This window comes from Alosa sapidissima, chromosome 19 (genome assembly GCF_018492685.1).
Source record: "Alosa sapidissima isolate fAloSap1 chromosome 19, fAloSap1.pri, whole genome shotgun sequence".
Lineage (NCBI taxonomy): Eukaryota > Metazoa > Chordata > Actinopteri > Clupeiformes > Clupeidae > Alosa > Alosa sapidissima.
In genome coordinates, this window is record NC_055975.1 from 22,829,306 (window position 1) to 22,845,183 (window position 15,878).

General features: G+C 39.9%; 1 protein-coding gene across 1 annotated transcript; it reads right to left on the bottom strand.

Annotated features, from left to right (window-relative positions):
* Positions 1-959: 959 nt before the first annotated feature.
* noto (notochord homeobox) lies at positions 960-1,962 on the bottom strand. Its single transcript, XM_042073181.1, has 3 exons — positions 1,602-1,962; positions 1,276-1,460; positions 960-1,157 (listed from the first exon to the last, which is right to left on the bottom strand). The coding sequence occupies exons 1-3, from the start codon at positions 1,960-1,962 to the stop codon at positions 960-962; spliced, it is 744 nt and encodes a 247-aa protein (XP_041929115.1).
* Between the last annotated feature and the right edge of the window lie 13,916 nt (positions 1,963-15,878).

Genomic DNA, 15,878 nt, shown 5'->3' on the forward strand with positions numbered 1-15,878 from the left:
GAAACAACACTGCCGTATCTAAAAGCCTCCGTCTCTGTCTCTCTCACATGTTCTCTCTCTCTCTCTCTCTCATACACACACACACACACACACACTACCAATCTGTCTACCTTTCCCTCTTCCATACCCCCTCTGTTATTCTGTTATTTTTAACATACTGGTGTTTATTCGAACTGAAGTGCATTTGAACCTACTTCAACTGGAAGACAGTGAAAGAGACAGAGAGGCTCCTGGAAGACTTCCCGTTTTCCTCTCTTGAAATCTCTCCCATTGACATTTCGTGATTGAAGATCAGCAGAAATGTTTGGATGGTTCCAGGGCTACTTGAATAAAGTGATATCTCTTCTCAGTTTCCAGGCCCTGATTTAAATGGCTAAGTGTGAAGTTTTAAGTCTAATTCCACATGATGGCTTTAGTTCATGCCTGAGAACTTATAGGCGGACTGCACTTAAATTATGGTCCAAGCCTCTATTTGGGTTTACATTTTTAAAAATGGATGGACTTTTGTGAACAGGGGTAAATTACTTTGGCTGAATGTAATGGCAGCTGCAGCCTTTATACCCTTTTAGTCTGAATCCTTTTCTTTTCCTTTTCTGATAATAGCCACAACACCTAATTCTGGAGTTTAGCACATTTTTAAGAACTTCAAGCCAACCATTTAAGATCTGTTTTCATCCTTTATCATCTAAATACTGACAAGACTTAAGAGTAAGGACCAAGAAACATAAATGTTTTAAAAAATAAAGTATATTTTGCAATGTCAAATATAGGATACATTCTCATGACAAAATGGAAATCTTCATATAAAAAACAACATTGTCAAGGTAGACACTTAAATATAGATCTATATCTATTAATTAAATACTTTGTACAAATAGATAGACTAGGTCCGGTATCCATAGGACCACTGAAGTTATTTACAAAAAGTTTTAGGCTTGTTCTTGTCCACAGTATCATATTCAGCAGTCGCTAATAGAGCCTTCAATGTCGATGTCTGATTCGTTGCTAAAATCTTCATCATCGCCCTCGTCCTCACGACCTTGGGAACCAGGGCTCTTGGGTGGTATGGCAAGTCCTAGTTTAGCCAATTTGGCTTGCTGCTGCTCCAAACTCTGCTTGCGCCACTTGATACGACGATTCTGGAACCAAACCTTAACCTGATGAAGAAATAAACCATTCGATTAATTAAACAGAAATACTATTGAAACTGAATATGCCTGTAGGCCTATAATGTGGTATAACAGGGAAAGCATAATTGGGGGTGTGGTTGCTTACCTGAGCTTCGGTGAGCTGTAGAGAATTAGCCAGCAGGAAACGCTCGGACCCGACCATGTACTGTTGCCGGGCGAACTCCTTCTCAAGCCGGGACAACTGCTCGTTCGTGAAGCTGGTGCGCATACGTTTGGACTTTCCCGCCTTGTGTTTGAACATGTGCACGCCAGTTTTCGTCATGGCCGCTTCTGTGGAACAAGGTTGAGGATGAAACATTAGAGACAAGTTTTGCCAAGTAAATCTTTCATTCAATGTTGCAAATTAAAGTATTTAATATGCCCCGAATGGAATGCAGTTAAGGTAGTCATAAGGTGGACTTCTCTGTTTACCTTGTGCGTAAAGAGGTCCACGGTAGGCGGTTTGGTAGCCGTAGGTAGGGCAGTAGTACACAGGGTATCCAGATTGAGGGTGAACCATGTTCGGGCTGTAGACGTATTGCGGCAATGAGTGCATCTGTCCATGAACCGAGTAGACGGAACCCACTGTTGAAGGATACTTCACAGTCTCCGTGAGGCCGGTCCTTTCCCTTGAGACGGTGTCTGGTTTGGAGAGCAGCGCATCGATGGTGAATGATTTTCCCGTACTTGGTTTCGCCGGCGACACATTACATGGTGTGCTTCCATAAAGTGACGCACCAGGACGCACGGAGTAGGCGCAAACGGATCCAAGAGGCCTGGCAGGAACTTGCATTTTTGACGAATGACAGCGAGCCAAAAAACTGGAAAAAAAATAAAGTTGTCGTATAGGTCCTTGTGCGGAGCTCAGTAGATGTTTATCTCTCTGGAGTCAGAGGGATGAGTGGTACCTCTGTGGTCAGGCTGAGCAGCTTTTATGGTCGCCTGAGCGCAGAGGTGTGAACGGGCCCCCACCGCGCCTTTGTCTTTCAAAGTAGCAGATGAGAGAAACCAGCGACGCTACAAGGTATCCAATTAACTGATGGAGTTGTAACAGGCTGGGATTGTCAAACATCCTAATAGCCCTTTCCATGACAAGAACCAAGAGGAAGCTCGGTCGCTGAGCGGGGGTTCAGGGGTTTGGGGGCAGGGGGTCGGGATTTACTACAAATTCTTGTGTGGATCTACTCCCAAGCTGTAATCATGGCCGCTGAGAACGCATTGATGTCTGCAAATCATCTTATTTCCAGATTCAGAAATCAAAGGCTGCCGCTCGATACAAGGCACAGCGGAACAAATAGCTTCACAAGCACAGGCAGAGACGGAAAAGAAAGAAAGACTGCCTTCAGATCACAACAAGACTACTCCCTCTGATAAAGACGTCTCGATTTCAGAGCTGAGTGTAGAATCATCCTAAATTACTGGCCTTGTCATGCTCTAAACACATTCAAAGTCAAGTGATAATTAGAGAAAAAGTTATTAGGTAATTTATCCAGCAATGATACTACTCAAAGCATGCCATTAAGTGGCCAACTTATTTATTTTTATACATATTTAACGGGCAATAGTTGTCTTTGTATGGATATAATCCCTGATTTTCATAAATCCTGTATCTGTTATATCCTATACCATTAAAATAAACATACTGATCACTGTCTCCTCCCCCGCGAGTGAGAAAATGGTGCGAATTACACTTATCTTAGGTGTGTATAAGGTGTGTGTTTTTGCAGTTCGGGTGTTGAAGCCGTAAATTGGAGTGGAAAAATGGTGCACCTGGGCGTTGGAGTTCTCGCTTGGGGTGTATGGGGACTAATCGGGCTGTTGAGATGACTAACTGGCTGATGTGTAATTCCCTCGGACTGATTTTATAAATGAGTGAGTCAGTTTATAGCATTTAATACAAATTATCCCAAACCCATTTATAAATCTCCTGACAGCCATCTCTGTTGTGAAGCTCTCTCACAACGTTCCCTGCACAATCCCACATCAGTATAAAACACAGAGCATTCCTTCTGATTTAAATCAGCTGGGGTATGAAAAGGTCTTTAGAATTTAGAAGTTTCCTTTTTTACATTTCTGTCTATTGAACATTACGAAAACAATATAATTGACTATTAGGTCAAATGTGAGCGTGTTCACCAGCTGGTGGCTGAGATTCTCTGATGCTTACGGCTCCTATTTGTTTTGTAGGCCTATAGCAGGAAATCTGCTATGTAAAGAACGCACCACATTATTAACTGTCAGTATACAGACTTGAAACGCTTAAAGTGAAACGTCGGCTCTTTGAAAGGAGCGATTCTCTCCCCTCTGCAAAACGTCTCTGTCTTTCATGCTTACGGATTATAGCCAGCTCTGCAAACTTTCCACGCTCATTGCCGAGGCTGTGGTAGCTCACGGAGAAGCTGCTAAAACGCGTTCAAACATATGAAGACAGCGTTTCCCTTTGACCTCATCTCTTCTAATTACACTCCCGGTATCTGACACTATAGCGTCTAATGAAGAGGACAAACAGTGCGCGGGCACGACCTTGGGCGCGCCGCCGAGCCGACCACCCACACCACACTCCTTATTTGCTGGCGTGTTTTTCACAACTGGAACCACGCCGTGAGAGGACGTCTTTACATATTACCGCATCTGTCCTGTCCCTCCCTCCCCGTTTCCCCTACACATCTGGCCCCTAGGGAGATGTTTACTTACTGCTCAAGGCCATGTTAGAGCTGACCAAAGGAGGCCATAGCAGTGCCTGTCTGACAGAAATGTAAAAGTCAACCCTCAAGATTCCTTTGAATAGGAGTGTGTGTAAAGAAACATTCAAGTGACACCAGGAACCTACATTTCAAATCCTTTATACACTTTTTGGAGTCTTTAATGGTATTACATATAGGCCATTGTCAACCATATCACTGTCTGAGCAAGACTACCTGACATGGGCATGCAAGTCTGTTGTCGATTCTGATAATTTGATATTTTTTTCTCCAAAATTAAAATGTAGACAACTAGAGCATGGTCTGTTGGAGAGCAGTTCAAAGTCAAGGCCTGCTAGGGTTTGTATATTGGGGCCAGACGGGGAATACGCTGAGAGGCTCGTTGGCCTGATGGCCCTTTTCATAGTCATACAGGAGAACAGTAGCCGCCTCTCTCTCCTCAGTGGGACCTGAAACTTACCCCAGCTCACATGCATACACACACACACACACACACACACACACACACACACACACACACACACGCACACGCACATACACGCACACACACACACAAACACACACATGCACACACACACACACACACACATATGCACACGCACGCACACACACACATGCACACACAGACACACGCACACACGCATACACACTTACATTTCTACTGAGAATCGTGTTACTTTTAATGGCTCTGAAATAGTTTGTTTCAAAGTGCTTTTTAAAATGTAGCAATTAAGAGAGTGGCTGGTTGGCCAGCAGACATTTGGTCTGGTTATCAACCTAATCAACCCAACGTATGACAGATCATTCTGTACATTTATACCAGATACAAGTACATGGTGTCTATATTCAAATCGCAATACAAAAACTTTATCTTCATCATAAACAAGTCCAATTTGGGTCCTCAAGCTCCATGCAGAACTCCTCCTTACACATTGTTACTATTATTTGTTGCTCTTATTCCTTGCCTTACTCATATTAATTGTTTTGTACATAGTAAACCACTAATCATATATAGTATATATACTCTTTTGATCCTGTGAGGGAATGTTTATATTATGTATAATATTTGTATCTTTTTTCAAGATATCTGTTTCAGGGTGTTAAATTGTGTCTGATTTTATTATTTAATCATCTATCTTAGTATTTGAGAGAGGTCAACTTTGTACATTACTGATTGTTTTTCTTAAAAGATCATTCTGGCTTCCATATGGATTATCGATCTCTAGTGTTAATTGTAATTGTTGGCTACTTTATAACTTCCTTTTTAGGAAAACTACAGTCTATCCCTCATTCCCATTGACAGGTCATTGAGCAGAACAAAGGCTGGATAAGACAATGAGATCATTATAATTATGAAGGCTTTTTTTCTCTCACCTGGGTTTCACATTCAACGCAAACACACACACCTCACACTCACACCTTTTCACACATTTTACTCTAATGAGTTTATAAGCCATAGGGCATTATCCAGCAAAATGGGCCACCTCTTTTAAGGCTTCCATTCTATGGTTGCCATCAACATTCAGGTTGCAGGTAACAACGACCATCACCATTGAGGCCCTGACGATTGCTGTGACTATGAAAAGGTGTTTAGTGGGAGACCAGGACCAGGTATGGTCAGGTATAGCCCGTCTGGCTTCAATACACATCTTCACAATCAGATGACAGCCTGATACTTCTGCACTGAAGTTGGAACATAGAAATCTAGAAAAAAGGGATATAGAACATCTATGGGAGTGAAGAGAAAGCTGAGAGTATAGTACAAAATGTGATGGAATTAGAGATTAATTGTAGTTTGCATCATTTAGTTGTAAAAACACACTGCACATGTGGACCTTCAAGTTCATGTTCTGCCAGTGACATTCAAATATAATTGGCTGATAATCTGATTTGTTGTGATATGAGCAATATTCTTTTCCAGTCACGAAAGATACAATAAAAATGGAAGGACATTCTTAACTTACAGTTATATGTTATATAATTACATGTGACAAAATACACTAAAATAACTTGTTGGATCCAACATAACTCAGTTAAATAAATATATATATTTATATATATGCTAAATAAATCAAATAGGTTATTTATGATTGATTTATTATTATTGGGACAAATAAACTCTCCAGTCAGTTAGTTTGTCTGCTTAATTATTCTGCTTTTGGATTCTTGTAAACAATTGTACTGCAGATGATTTGGATTTCCAGATTATGGATTATCTCTGGATAAACATTAAGATGTATCAGGCTTTCCTACAGTAAAGCCAACTATGACCACCAGATGGAAATTGTCATATCTTATTAGACTTTTGTTTGATAATATTGATGATTTTAAGATGTCTTGTGGAGTGCACAGAAATGTTTCCTTCACATTATAGAGAGATGACATTATTACAAACAAAAGATGACATTATTATTTTTTCTTAAGTGTATTTGTAGAGAGACTGACTGACATTATAAGTCTTGTCACTGACATCTAAAATGTATGACCATAGAAATGTATTCATAACTATGTGTATGACTCTTTTAAATATTCAAAACTGCCATTCCTTATTATGTTTATTTGTCACCATGTACAACCTAGGCATGTGTCAGATGTGAACTAGATTACATAACCAATACTACAGTGCAGTGAAGCAAAAACCTGTGTTGTTTATTCAGTGACAACGGAAAAACAAAGCAATCTACAGAATGAACGTTTTAATGGTAAACAATTTGCTTGTTTCTTTCAGTACTTTCTTCTTAAAGTAATAGTTGGATACATTGGTTGATTGGTCTTTAGATTAATCCACAGACTGCCATTCACATTTCTTTACAGAAATACAGACACACACACACACACACACACACACACACACCACCACCACCACCAACACCACCACCACATAGGCCACTGTGTGAGAGTGTGTATTAGGTCCGTCTGGTGACCCAACGACTCCTCTTTGGCTGATGCTGAGGTGTACTTAGTGCGTGCATATCTAATGACTGTCATTAATCATGAGGAGTTCCTCACTTACGCGCATACGCACACACACACACACACACACACACACACACACAATCTATCACTCTCTCTCTCTCTCTCTCTCTCTCACACACACACACACACACACACACACACACACACACAGACGGGAAGACAGACAGAGAGAGAGAGAGAGAGAGAGAGAGAGAGAGCAATAGCGAGAGCGAGCGCTCATCTGCAAATGCACAGCCGTTCACGCAGTCCTGTGTCATGTGTGACTAAGGCCCCATTACCCAGCAGCTCTTTTGTGTGCCTCCCCACTGGCCATCAGCTATCCTAAAAGCCCATGCAGATGAGAGAGAACCAGCTCACCCTGCCACTTTGACTCTCATACGTTTAGTTTATTACTATCAGCTTTCCCCAAGATATGGTGGAGGCAGTGGAGGCATAGTTAGAGGTAGAAACTTCCTGGGCAGGGGATTATTCTGTAGCCGTGTCTCATGGTGATAACAACATTTTGTAAACTAGCTATATTAAATAACCTATAAGTTAGTATTCATCACAACAAGTTCACACAAAAACATTTCAATTTCTTTTTGCTATGGATTTAGGATTGAATGACTTAATAATTTAGTTGTACATTTATAAATGACAGAAGGCAGGTTTCTCTGTGAAATGTCTTATTTAACACAGCTGTCCACTAAAGTAAAAGTGTGTCAATATTCAGTTCTGACCATGAAAGTGAATGTCAGAATATCAAGGTTAGTTGTAAACCCAATAAACTAATAATGGAATGTGTGAGTGAGCGAACATCCATCTTCAAGTGCTTTCTCTCAGGTGGTCCTGTGTTGGGTTGGGGGTTAGTGTTGGGGGGGTGGGGGGTGGTGGGCATTTACAGGGGTGTTTTAGAGTGGTATTTAGGGGGTTATGCGTGGAGACACCCTTTAATGGAGGTGAGAATTGGTGGGTTGGAGGATAACACCTAAACTGTGTTTACACTTCCTGTCATTTTACCAGAGAGAGAAAGAGACAGAGAGAAGAGAAGAGAAAGAGAAGGAGATGAGGAGGAGGAGGAGGAGGAGGGTGGAAGAAAGGGAGAGGAGGACGAGAGACAGAGATAGCCTGAGGGAGTGAGAGAGGAGAGAGTTAGAGAGAAGTGACTGTAAAATTGAAATTTAATTGAAAAAGTCATGGAAGTGTTATAGATGACCGAAAGGCTGCATGGCAAGAAACTGAAGAGCCTTGGGGCCTGTCCACACGGAGACGCTTTTTAGGTTTAGGTCCTGTAAACGCACTGCCCGAAACCGCACTTTTTTGAAACCTGGTCCCAGAGTGGAAAAATCTGAAACCGTAGCCCGTTTGAATTCGTTTAGACAGCGAAACCACACATCCTGCTTGCGTATCGATGATGTCATCGCCACACCTCAGCTGCCCTGGACTTGCACTTATAGTATTGCCTAACAATACTAGTTTTCATACATGACATTACTTACGATTACACTCCGTAAGATAAATATCATAACTGGTGCTGCGCAGCGCCGATAGCTTATGACTTGGTGGACTGTTCCCCGTGTTTTTTTATGCATTCTAGCTACTGTATAAGTATATATACTCTTTTGATCCCGTGAGGGAAATGTGGTCTCTGCCTTTAACCCAATCTGTGAATTAGTGAAACACACTCAGCACACAGTGAACACACAGTGAGGTGAAGTACACACTAATCCCGGCGCAGTGAGCTGCCTGCAACAACAGCGGCGCTCGGGGAGCAGTGAGGGGTTAGGTGCCTTGCTCAAGGCCACTTCAGCCGCGCCTACTGGTCGGGGTTCGAACCGGCAACCCTCCAGTTCCAAGTCCGAAGCGCTAACCAGTAGGCCACGGCTGCCCCAAAGCTGGCTGACTGCACCCTTCACAAACCGTAAAATAAAGTTTATTAGTTTTACAGTTGACTACAGTTGACAGTTCACCATCAGTCCACACAAACAATTCTGGTTTCCTTGCACTAGCCATTTCGTTGTAGCCTATTCTGTCTGTTTGTAAAGCGCAAGTTTTTGTCAATTTCTGTAAAGAAACAGTGCCACCTATAGGCCTGGGGTATGAAGTAACGTGTTGAGTCGTGTTGAGATGGATCCGTTTGGACGGTTCCAGGGAAGACGGAGGAAAAAAAGATCGGTTTGGTACGTGTGGACTAGGCCTTAGAAGATGGACTTTCAGAGGGAGCTTCTCCTCACTCCTCTCAACCCTTCTTCTCACAATTGCCTTTTTTACTCCATCACAAGCTCATCTAGTGGAGTATGACATTGTTAGGAGTCACAGAGACATGACTGAATTGACTGAATGTTCACGTTCATAGTTACCCGATGGTGGAACAAGCTTTTTGAAAACCCACTTCTTTCAAGAGTCCCTCCTCTCCTAACCTCTATAGCAAACCTAATATGCCTAAGTCACACTTACCAGGTACACTTCTTCTCTATCTACTAATATGCACCCCTGGATTTACTTAAATAATCATCTGGTTATTATTCAAATTGTATATGTAAGTGACTTTGGATAAACGTGGGAAAAATAAATACCAGTAATGTAAATCTCAATTTGATATGGATATAGAGTGAAAAAAGTTAGGCAATTATGTGTATGCGACAACTCTTCAAGGGGAAGGTTATTTGGGGGTGAGGGTGTTGAAAGTACTTGATGTTATTGGATCTTACGTATCCAAGGAGATACAAAGGAGATACAAAGTTTGTCATCCACACATATCTTATATTAGTTTTCATCTGTTCATGTGTGTCATCTGCTTTATGATATAATTTCCTTCAACATCGGCCCCTGACCCTTTAGCTGGTCCTAGACAAGATCCTACATATCAATAACACTACTGGTTAATTTGAAATTCTTTGTTTTCGGTCATCAAATGCCAATCTGTTTGCTGTTTCACCTACTATTACTGTTGCTGTTCTGTAGTCTGTTCTGTTACATACCATTTTGTTATCAAAATGAAAGGCGTACATCCTGTAAATGTTATTTGTTTTAGTTGTTGTGGAATTCAAATCAAATAATTGATCTTGATTGATCTGCAAGATTAGTAGGCCTAACTTTCTTTTCATTTCCTCTATGAACTTTATTTTTCTCGGTATTGTATTGTATTGATATTGCATCGAGAGTTTTTATGTAAGAGTATGAGACTGTTGGGAGCGCTGGTACTATTCCGGTTAACTTCTCTGCCACTATTGTACGTACATGTGTCCCTCGTTATATTCTGGGACAGAACAGTTCTCCTGTCCCCTGTTGCTTTCCTGTTATGTGCCTTTTCACCAACCAAGCTTGTTATGATTCTGGGGCCTGTCATGCCATCTGCCTGTATAATATGTGCATGGGTAGTAGAGACATTTTTTCATTTGCAGATACAAGCCTGTTAATACAGGATTCCACTAATCACCCAATCAGCCAAGATCAAAGGGCCGTTTCCATGGAGTGTGTGTGTTTTGAGGGGTTGTACAGAGACGTGTGAAAGAGACCGTAAGGCCTTGATGGACCCTGTTCCATTCTTAGAAACAATGACGGTTTAGAGAGGGGTAATTTTGTGTGAGGACAATATGTGTGTATGTGTGTGTGTGTGTGTGTGTGTGTGTGTAATTGAGGTACATTTTGTTCAGACCACACAGGCTGAAAGTGTCATACAGTTACACAGTTACAAAGCATCCAGAGGTTGTCATGCGCTCCAGGGGTGAAAGTATTATACATCAAAAAAGGGTATCAAAGTGCTGGTGTTTGCTGCCCTCTGGTGGGAAGTTGATAAACAGTAGGTGCATTTGGACACTGAATCTACCTGATGGTTTTAGACATTTTATTTTGTTGTTTTGTTGTCACAGAGCCATATAATGTGCCGTTCCTAACTGAATACATGTCTTTGTTATAAATACAGTTTGTAATTTAGTTTATAGCTTATATCTATATATATTTCAGTTTGTTTTAGTTTTATTGCTGGCCTAGTCATAAAGAAGATGCATTCTTATCTTCTTGTAAACGTCATCACATCCCAAGGAAAGCCACTTCGAAAGTTTGTTTAGATCCAGTGACACTGCCGTCATGGAAACGGAACGTCACACTTCGGTACTCTATTCTAGAACCAAAGAAGTGACGCAAAGTTCTAGAATCGAACAATAATTTCAGAATCCGTGGACATTTCAGAATAATAACCTACACAAACGACAACACATTGAGCGATTTTCATCATAAAATACCTTGCCAAAAAGCTAGCGTTGAACAAGTAAGTTCATAATTAAGTAAATATGGAGCTGCCAAGCAAATCTGTAGTCTTTGTTGAAAGATATAGATTATAGTTACATTACTTTAGGTGTTAAGTTTAGCCTAGGTGTAATAGCTAAGTAGGCTAGCGTGGCTCAGCCCAGGCTTAACTACAAATAGCCAAGGTATAACTAGGCCTTTTTTCATGAGTTTTTAAATATTTCTAGTTTTGTAGATGTAGAGATTTCGCCTAGGCTATTTATATCTGATATCTGATCTGACATTATCATTGTCATTGGTTTGTCACTCTCACTTTTCAGGTCCATATGTTCTCCATTGATCATGGATCATTTCAGCCCGGTAGGCCTAAGAACTATTTTTTTAAGCATGTTGTGCTCACTGTTTGAAATAACATGTTTTATGTTATTGTTATTTAAACCTGTGAGCAATTATGTATGGTATTCGTGAAGAAATCAATAAGCATACAAAACAGTTGCAGTGATTTTGGTCTTTGGTGATACAAATCAGTGTTGACCTCTAACCTTCCCCTTTGTTCAGTGGTCTTCACCATTGGCAGTGACGATGAAGAGGACGTTGGAGACAATCGCAGGTGAGCTGGCTTAGCAACCTTCATCATCATCATTCTTATTCTTCGTCTTCTTATACATGCATATTTTATCTTATCACTTCATCCTCTCAATACTGTCAGAAGTATATTACAACAATAAGCATTTTTGGCATAATTAGCGTGTCCTTATTTTGGCAGTGAGGTGTCAGGCACAAAGTCTGCACAAGAATTCTGCTTCACTGTTACAAACTCTGGGAGGAGCCTAGGGGACACGTATGACATGTTACAGTCATACAACGCAAAACTGGTCAGTATTTAAGCCTATATCCCCAAATATTTTCTTTGTCCATTTAGAATGCTGCTGTACATGTGATGATATGTAGCCTTGTTGTATCTCATGAAACAATTGTGTCAGTACTCTGTGAAAAAAAGCATACTGTAGTAATCAAATGATATTTTTAATAGCCAAAAACACGTATGGCTAAGTATGAAAGTGTGTATAATATGGTTTAATTAGCTTTATTAATTCCTAATTATTCTATTGACAGATCAATGAAAGAGAGAGACTTTTGTCAGGGCTCAATGAAAGAGAACAAAAGGTTTGCTTGGCTATTTCTTAGTCACTCTTTTGCCAAAGATGTTTACCTGTTTGTGTGATTCTTTTGGAGTAAAAGTAGAACTATTTTTCCTCAGCTCAATGAGCTGCAAAAGCAAAAACAGGAACTGGAACATATCCGAGACCAGATTGAGAGCACATTTTGTGTTATTGAGGTGTGCCATCAATTTTTACTTCATTTTACTTCACTTTACACATAAATGCATAAGAGTAGCACATTTCACATTCTAAGATATTAACATGTGGCAGTTAGTGCCTCCCATGGACGGAATTTCATAAAATTTGATGCGTCCTAAGAATGTTATGGTGATTGTGTTTGGTAATTTGAAAACCAAGCCCAAAAAAGGGTAACTTTAAAGGGTACATTTGAAAATGTATTTAAAAAAAATAAATAAATAAAGTTGTCTGCATGGCCTGTAGATGATGTAGATGTCGATGTGTCCCCTGTCTATCTTATAATCTGTATTAATAAAAAAAAAATCTTCAATATTTCTAGAGGCGGGTCTTCCTACTGTCTGAGGAGAATTTAAAACGATTTAAAATTTACAGCAAGGTAATTTGCAGCCTATCCTCTTCCACTTTCCTTGAATGATCTTCAGTGGTGCTTTTTTGTGTGAATCCAAACATTTTCTTGGATATTTTGCTTCTTTCTAGTCCCTGAAATATAAAGAGGAGCTTCAAAACATCGTCAAGCAAATCCCAGTCCAAAACCAGGTACACCATTGGAACCACTGACTGTATATACAGTCAATGATTGGAACACTATTGGTATACTATAGGGAAACCATTGTTTTACCTCTTGAATCTTTCACTTATTTCAGGGATGTTTTTAAAATATTTTCTTTGGTCATTCCAGGATGTGCAGATAAAGGTCCCTGGTTTTCTTCGACGGCTTTACCTGAAGCTGAAGAAATGCACAAACTGAAAATTATTTTTAATGTGAAGCATCTTCAAACCATATTAAGGTATCATAATAAAGTTACTACTTTTAAATATGACATATCTTGTTAATCTGCATGCTACTGTATCTGCTGCTCTGATAGCCAGGTGGTCTCTTGGAGTATATGCTAGGCTAAATGATGCCTATTCTATGCTATCTATCTATCTATCTATCTATCTATCTATGTGATCTTAGATAGATAGATAGATAGATAGATAGATAGAAAAGTGGGTATACTGAACATTTTAGGTGCGTATACTGAAATAACCAAAATTTTGAGGTGGGTATACGGCGTATACCTGCGTTCTACGTAGACTACACCACTGGTTGTGTGAAATGTAAATAAAAACAGAATGTGATAATATACAAGTCTCATGAAACCATATTTAGCAGTAAAAAGGACATAGGCAACATATCAAATGTTGAAAAATTTAAATTTGAATTATTTCATGGAAAATATATGTTAATTTTCAATTTGGTGCCAGCAACATGTTTCAAAAAAAGTTGGGACGGGAGCATGTTTACCACTGTGCTGCTTCACCTCTTTATTTAACAAAATTCTGTAAATGTTTATGAACTGAGGAGACCATTGGCTACAGTTTTGAGAATGAAATGTTGTCCCATTACTCCCCGATATAGGATTTCAGTTGCTCAACAGTATGGGGTATTCTTAGTCATGTTTTTCATTCCATTATGCACCTAATTTGACAAATTTGGACTGCAGACAGTCCATCTTAGCACCTGGACTCTTCCTCTATAGAGAAATACTATTTAAATATGTGCAGAATTCATTTTTGCATTGTTTTCCTGCAATATTCAAGGTAGTCCCTGGAAAAGACATTGCCTGGATGGCAGTATATGTTGCTCAAAACCTGTATTCATCATTCAGAATTGATTGTGCTTTGCCAAATGTGCAAGATGCCCATGCTGTAGGCACTAATGCTCCTCCACACCGTCATAGATGCTGGGTTTGGAACTGAGCACTAAAACAAGTTGGATAGGTTGAATACTTTAGCCCAGATGAGTCCATGATTTCCAAAAAGAGTGGCAAACTTTGATTGGTCTAACGACAGGATCTTTTTCCACATTACCTCAGTCCATTTTAAACAAGCTCAGGCCCAGACAAGAGGGTGGTATTTTCTGTATCATGTCTCAATACAGTTTTAGCTGTTACAATTTTGGCTGCAGTTTTTGAATTGAGTATAAAACTGTGCACATAGACAATGGTTATCAGAGGTTTTCCTGAGCCCATACAATGACAGGTCTGGTGTTGATGCAATGCCATTTGAGGTCCAAAAGACCACGGCCATCCAATGTGTTTTTCAGCTCTATCCTTTGTTTGCAAAGATTTCTCTGGATTCTCTGAATATTTTAATAATATTATGTCCTGTAGATGATTAACTCCCCAAATACGTCACAATTTCATGTTAAGAAGCATTAAAATGACATTGTTTCCTCATTTGTGTGCACAAGTTTACGCAGAGTGATGAATACCCCTACATCTTTACTTCTAGACCCTACCTCTCTGGGATGCTCTTTTTCATACCCAATCATGTTGCCACTTACCCTAATTAGTTGTGAAACATTCTTCCTTTTGTTTTCTTTATCATTACACAACTTTTCCAGCATTTTGTTACCCCGTCCCAACTTTTTTTGAAACATGTTGCTGGTATCAAAGTCGAAATTAACATACAGTAGTCAAACACTCTTAGTAGTAAATTGCGCACACAATACATTGCGAGCTCAATTTACTGAAACATTCCCACTGTTTATTAAATGTTTGTGCTGTTACATGTTATTACAGTGCTGTTTAAGTCTGGGATCACTTAGAAATGTCCACTCCACTCCATTATAGACAAAATACCAGCCGACTGCTTCTTCCCTAATTGTTCTGGCATACTCACAACCAAAGAGGCCAAAGTGCTTGGAAGTTCAAATGATCCAGTATTCGAAGGTGCTCATTGCTTGAATTTCCCCTTGGGGATCAATAAAGTATCTATTTATCTATCTATCATTGGTGTAGGGAACCCAGTAGTTTGAAAAAAAAAAAGAAAACCCAAGGCACTCATCTTTTAGGACAATATATTAAAAAGTCTTTATGTTAGTGGCTTTATCATGATAGAAAACTTTTAAAAGTGGGACAACCCACGCGTAGCGCCACAAACAGCCTTCTCCAGGGTGTAGTCCTCAGCAAACCATTTCCTCTTTTGTGAGTTCTGGCATAGTTTTGAAGTGTGTTTTGGGTCCCCCTTTTAGATTTTTGGAGATAATCAAAATGCTGTCCACAGGCTGTGGCATGGTGTTGCAAACCCCATACAATTTCCCCACTTTACTAACACCAAAGCAAGCACGCCCAAACCATCACATACATACTGTAGTCAAACACTCATAGAGCATTTGTTTGGTGTTTCACAGAATTCATTGTTGTGATCTGAGCACCTTAGATTTGTCTGTATACAACACTTTTCCCAGTCTTCCTCTCTCAAATGTTCTTTTACCCATAACCAAATCTTTACTTTGTATTGGCCAGTCTGAGAAATGGCTTTTTCTTTACAACTCTGCCTAGAAGGCCATCATCCTTAAGTCACCTCTTCTATTAATGTTGACACTGATGTTTTGCGGGTACTACAAAACTGTCAGGAATTTGAAGCATCTGTGTCAAATGAACTCAGACAGAGGA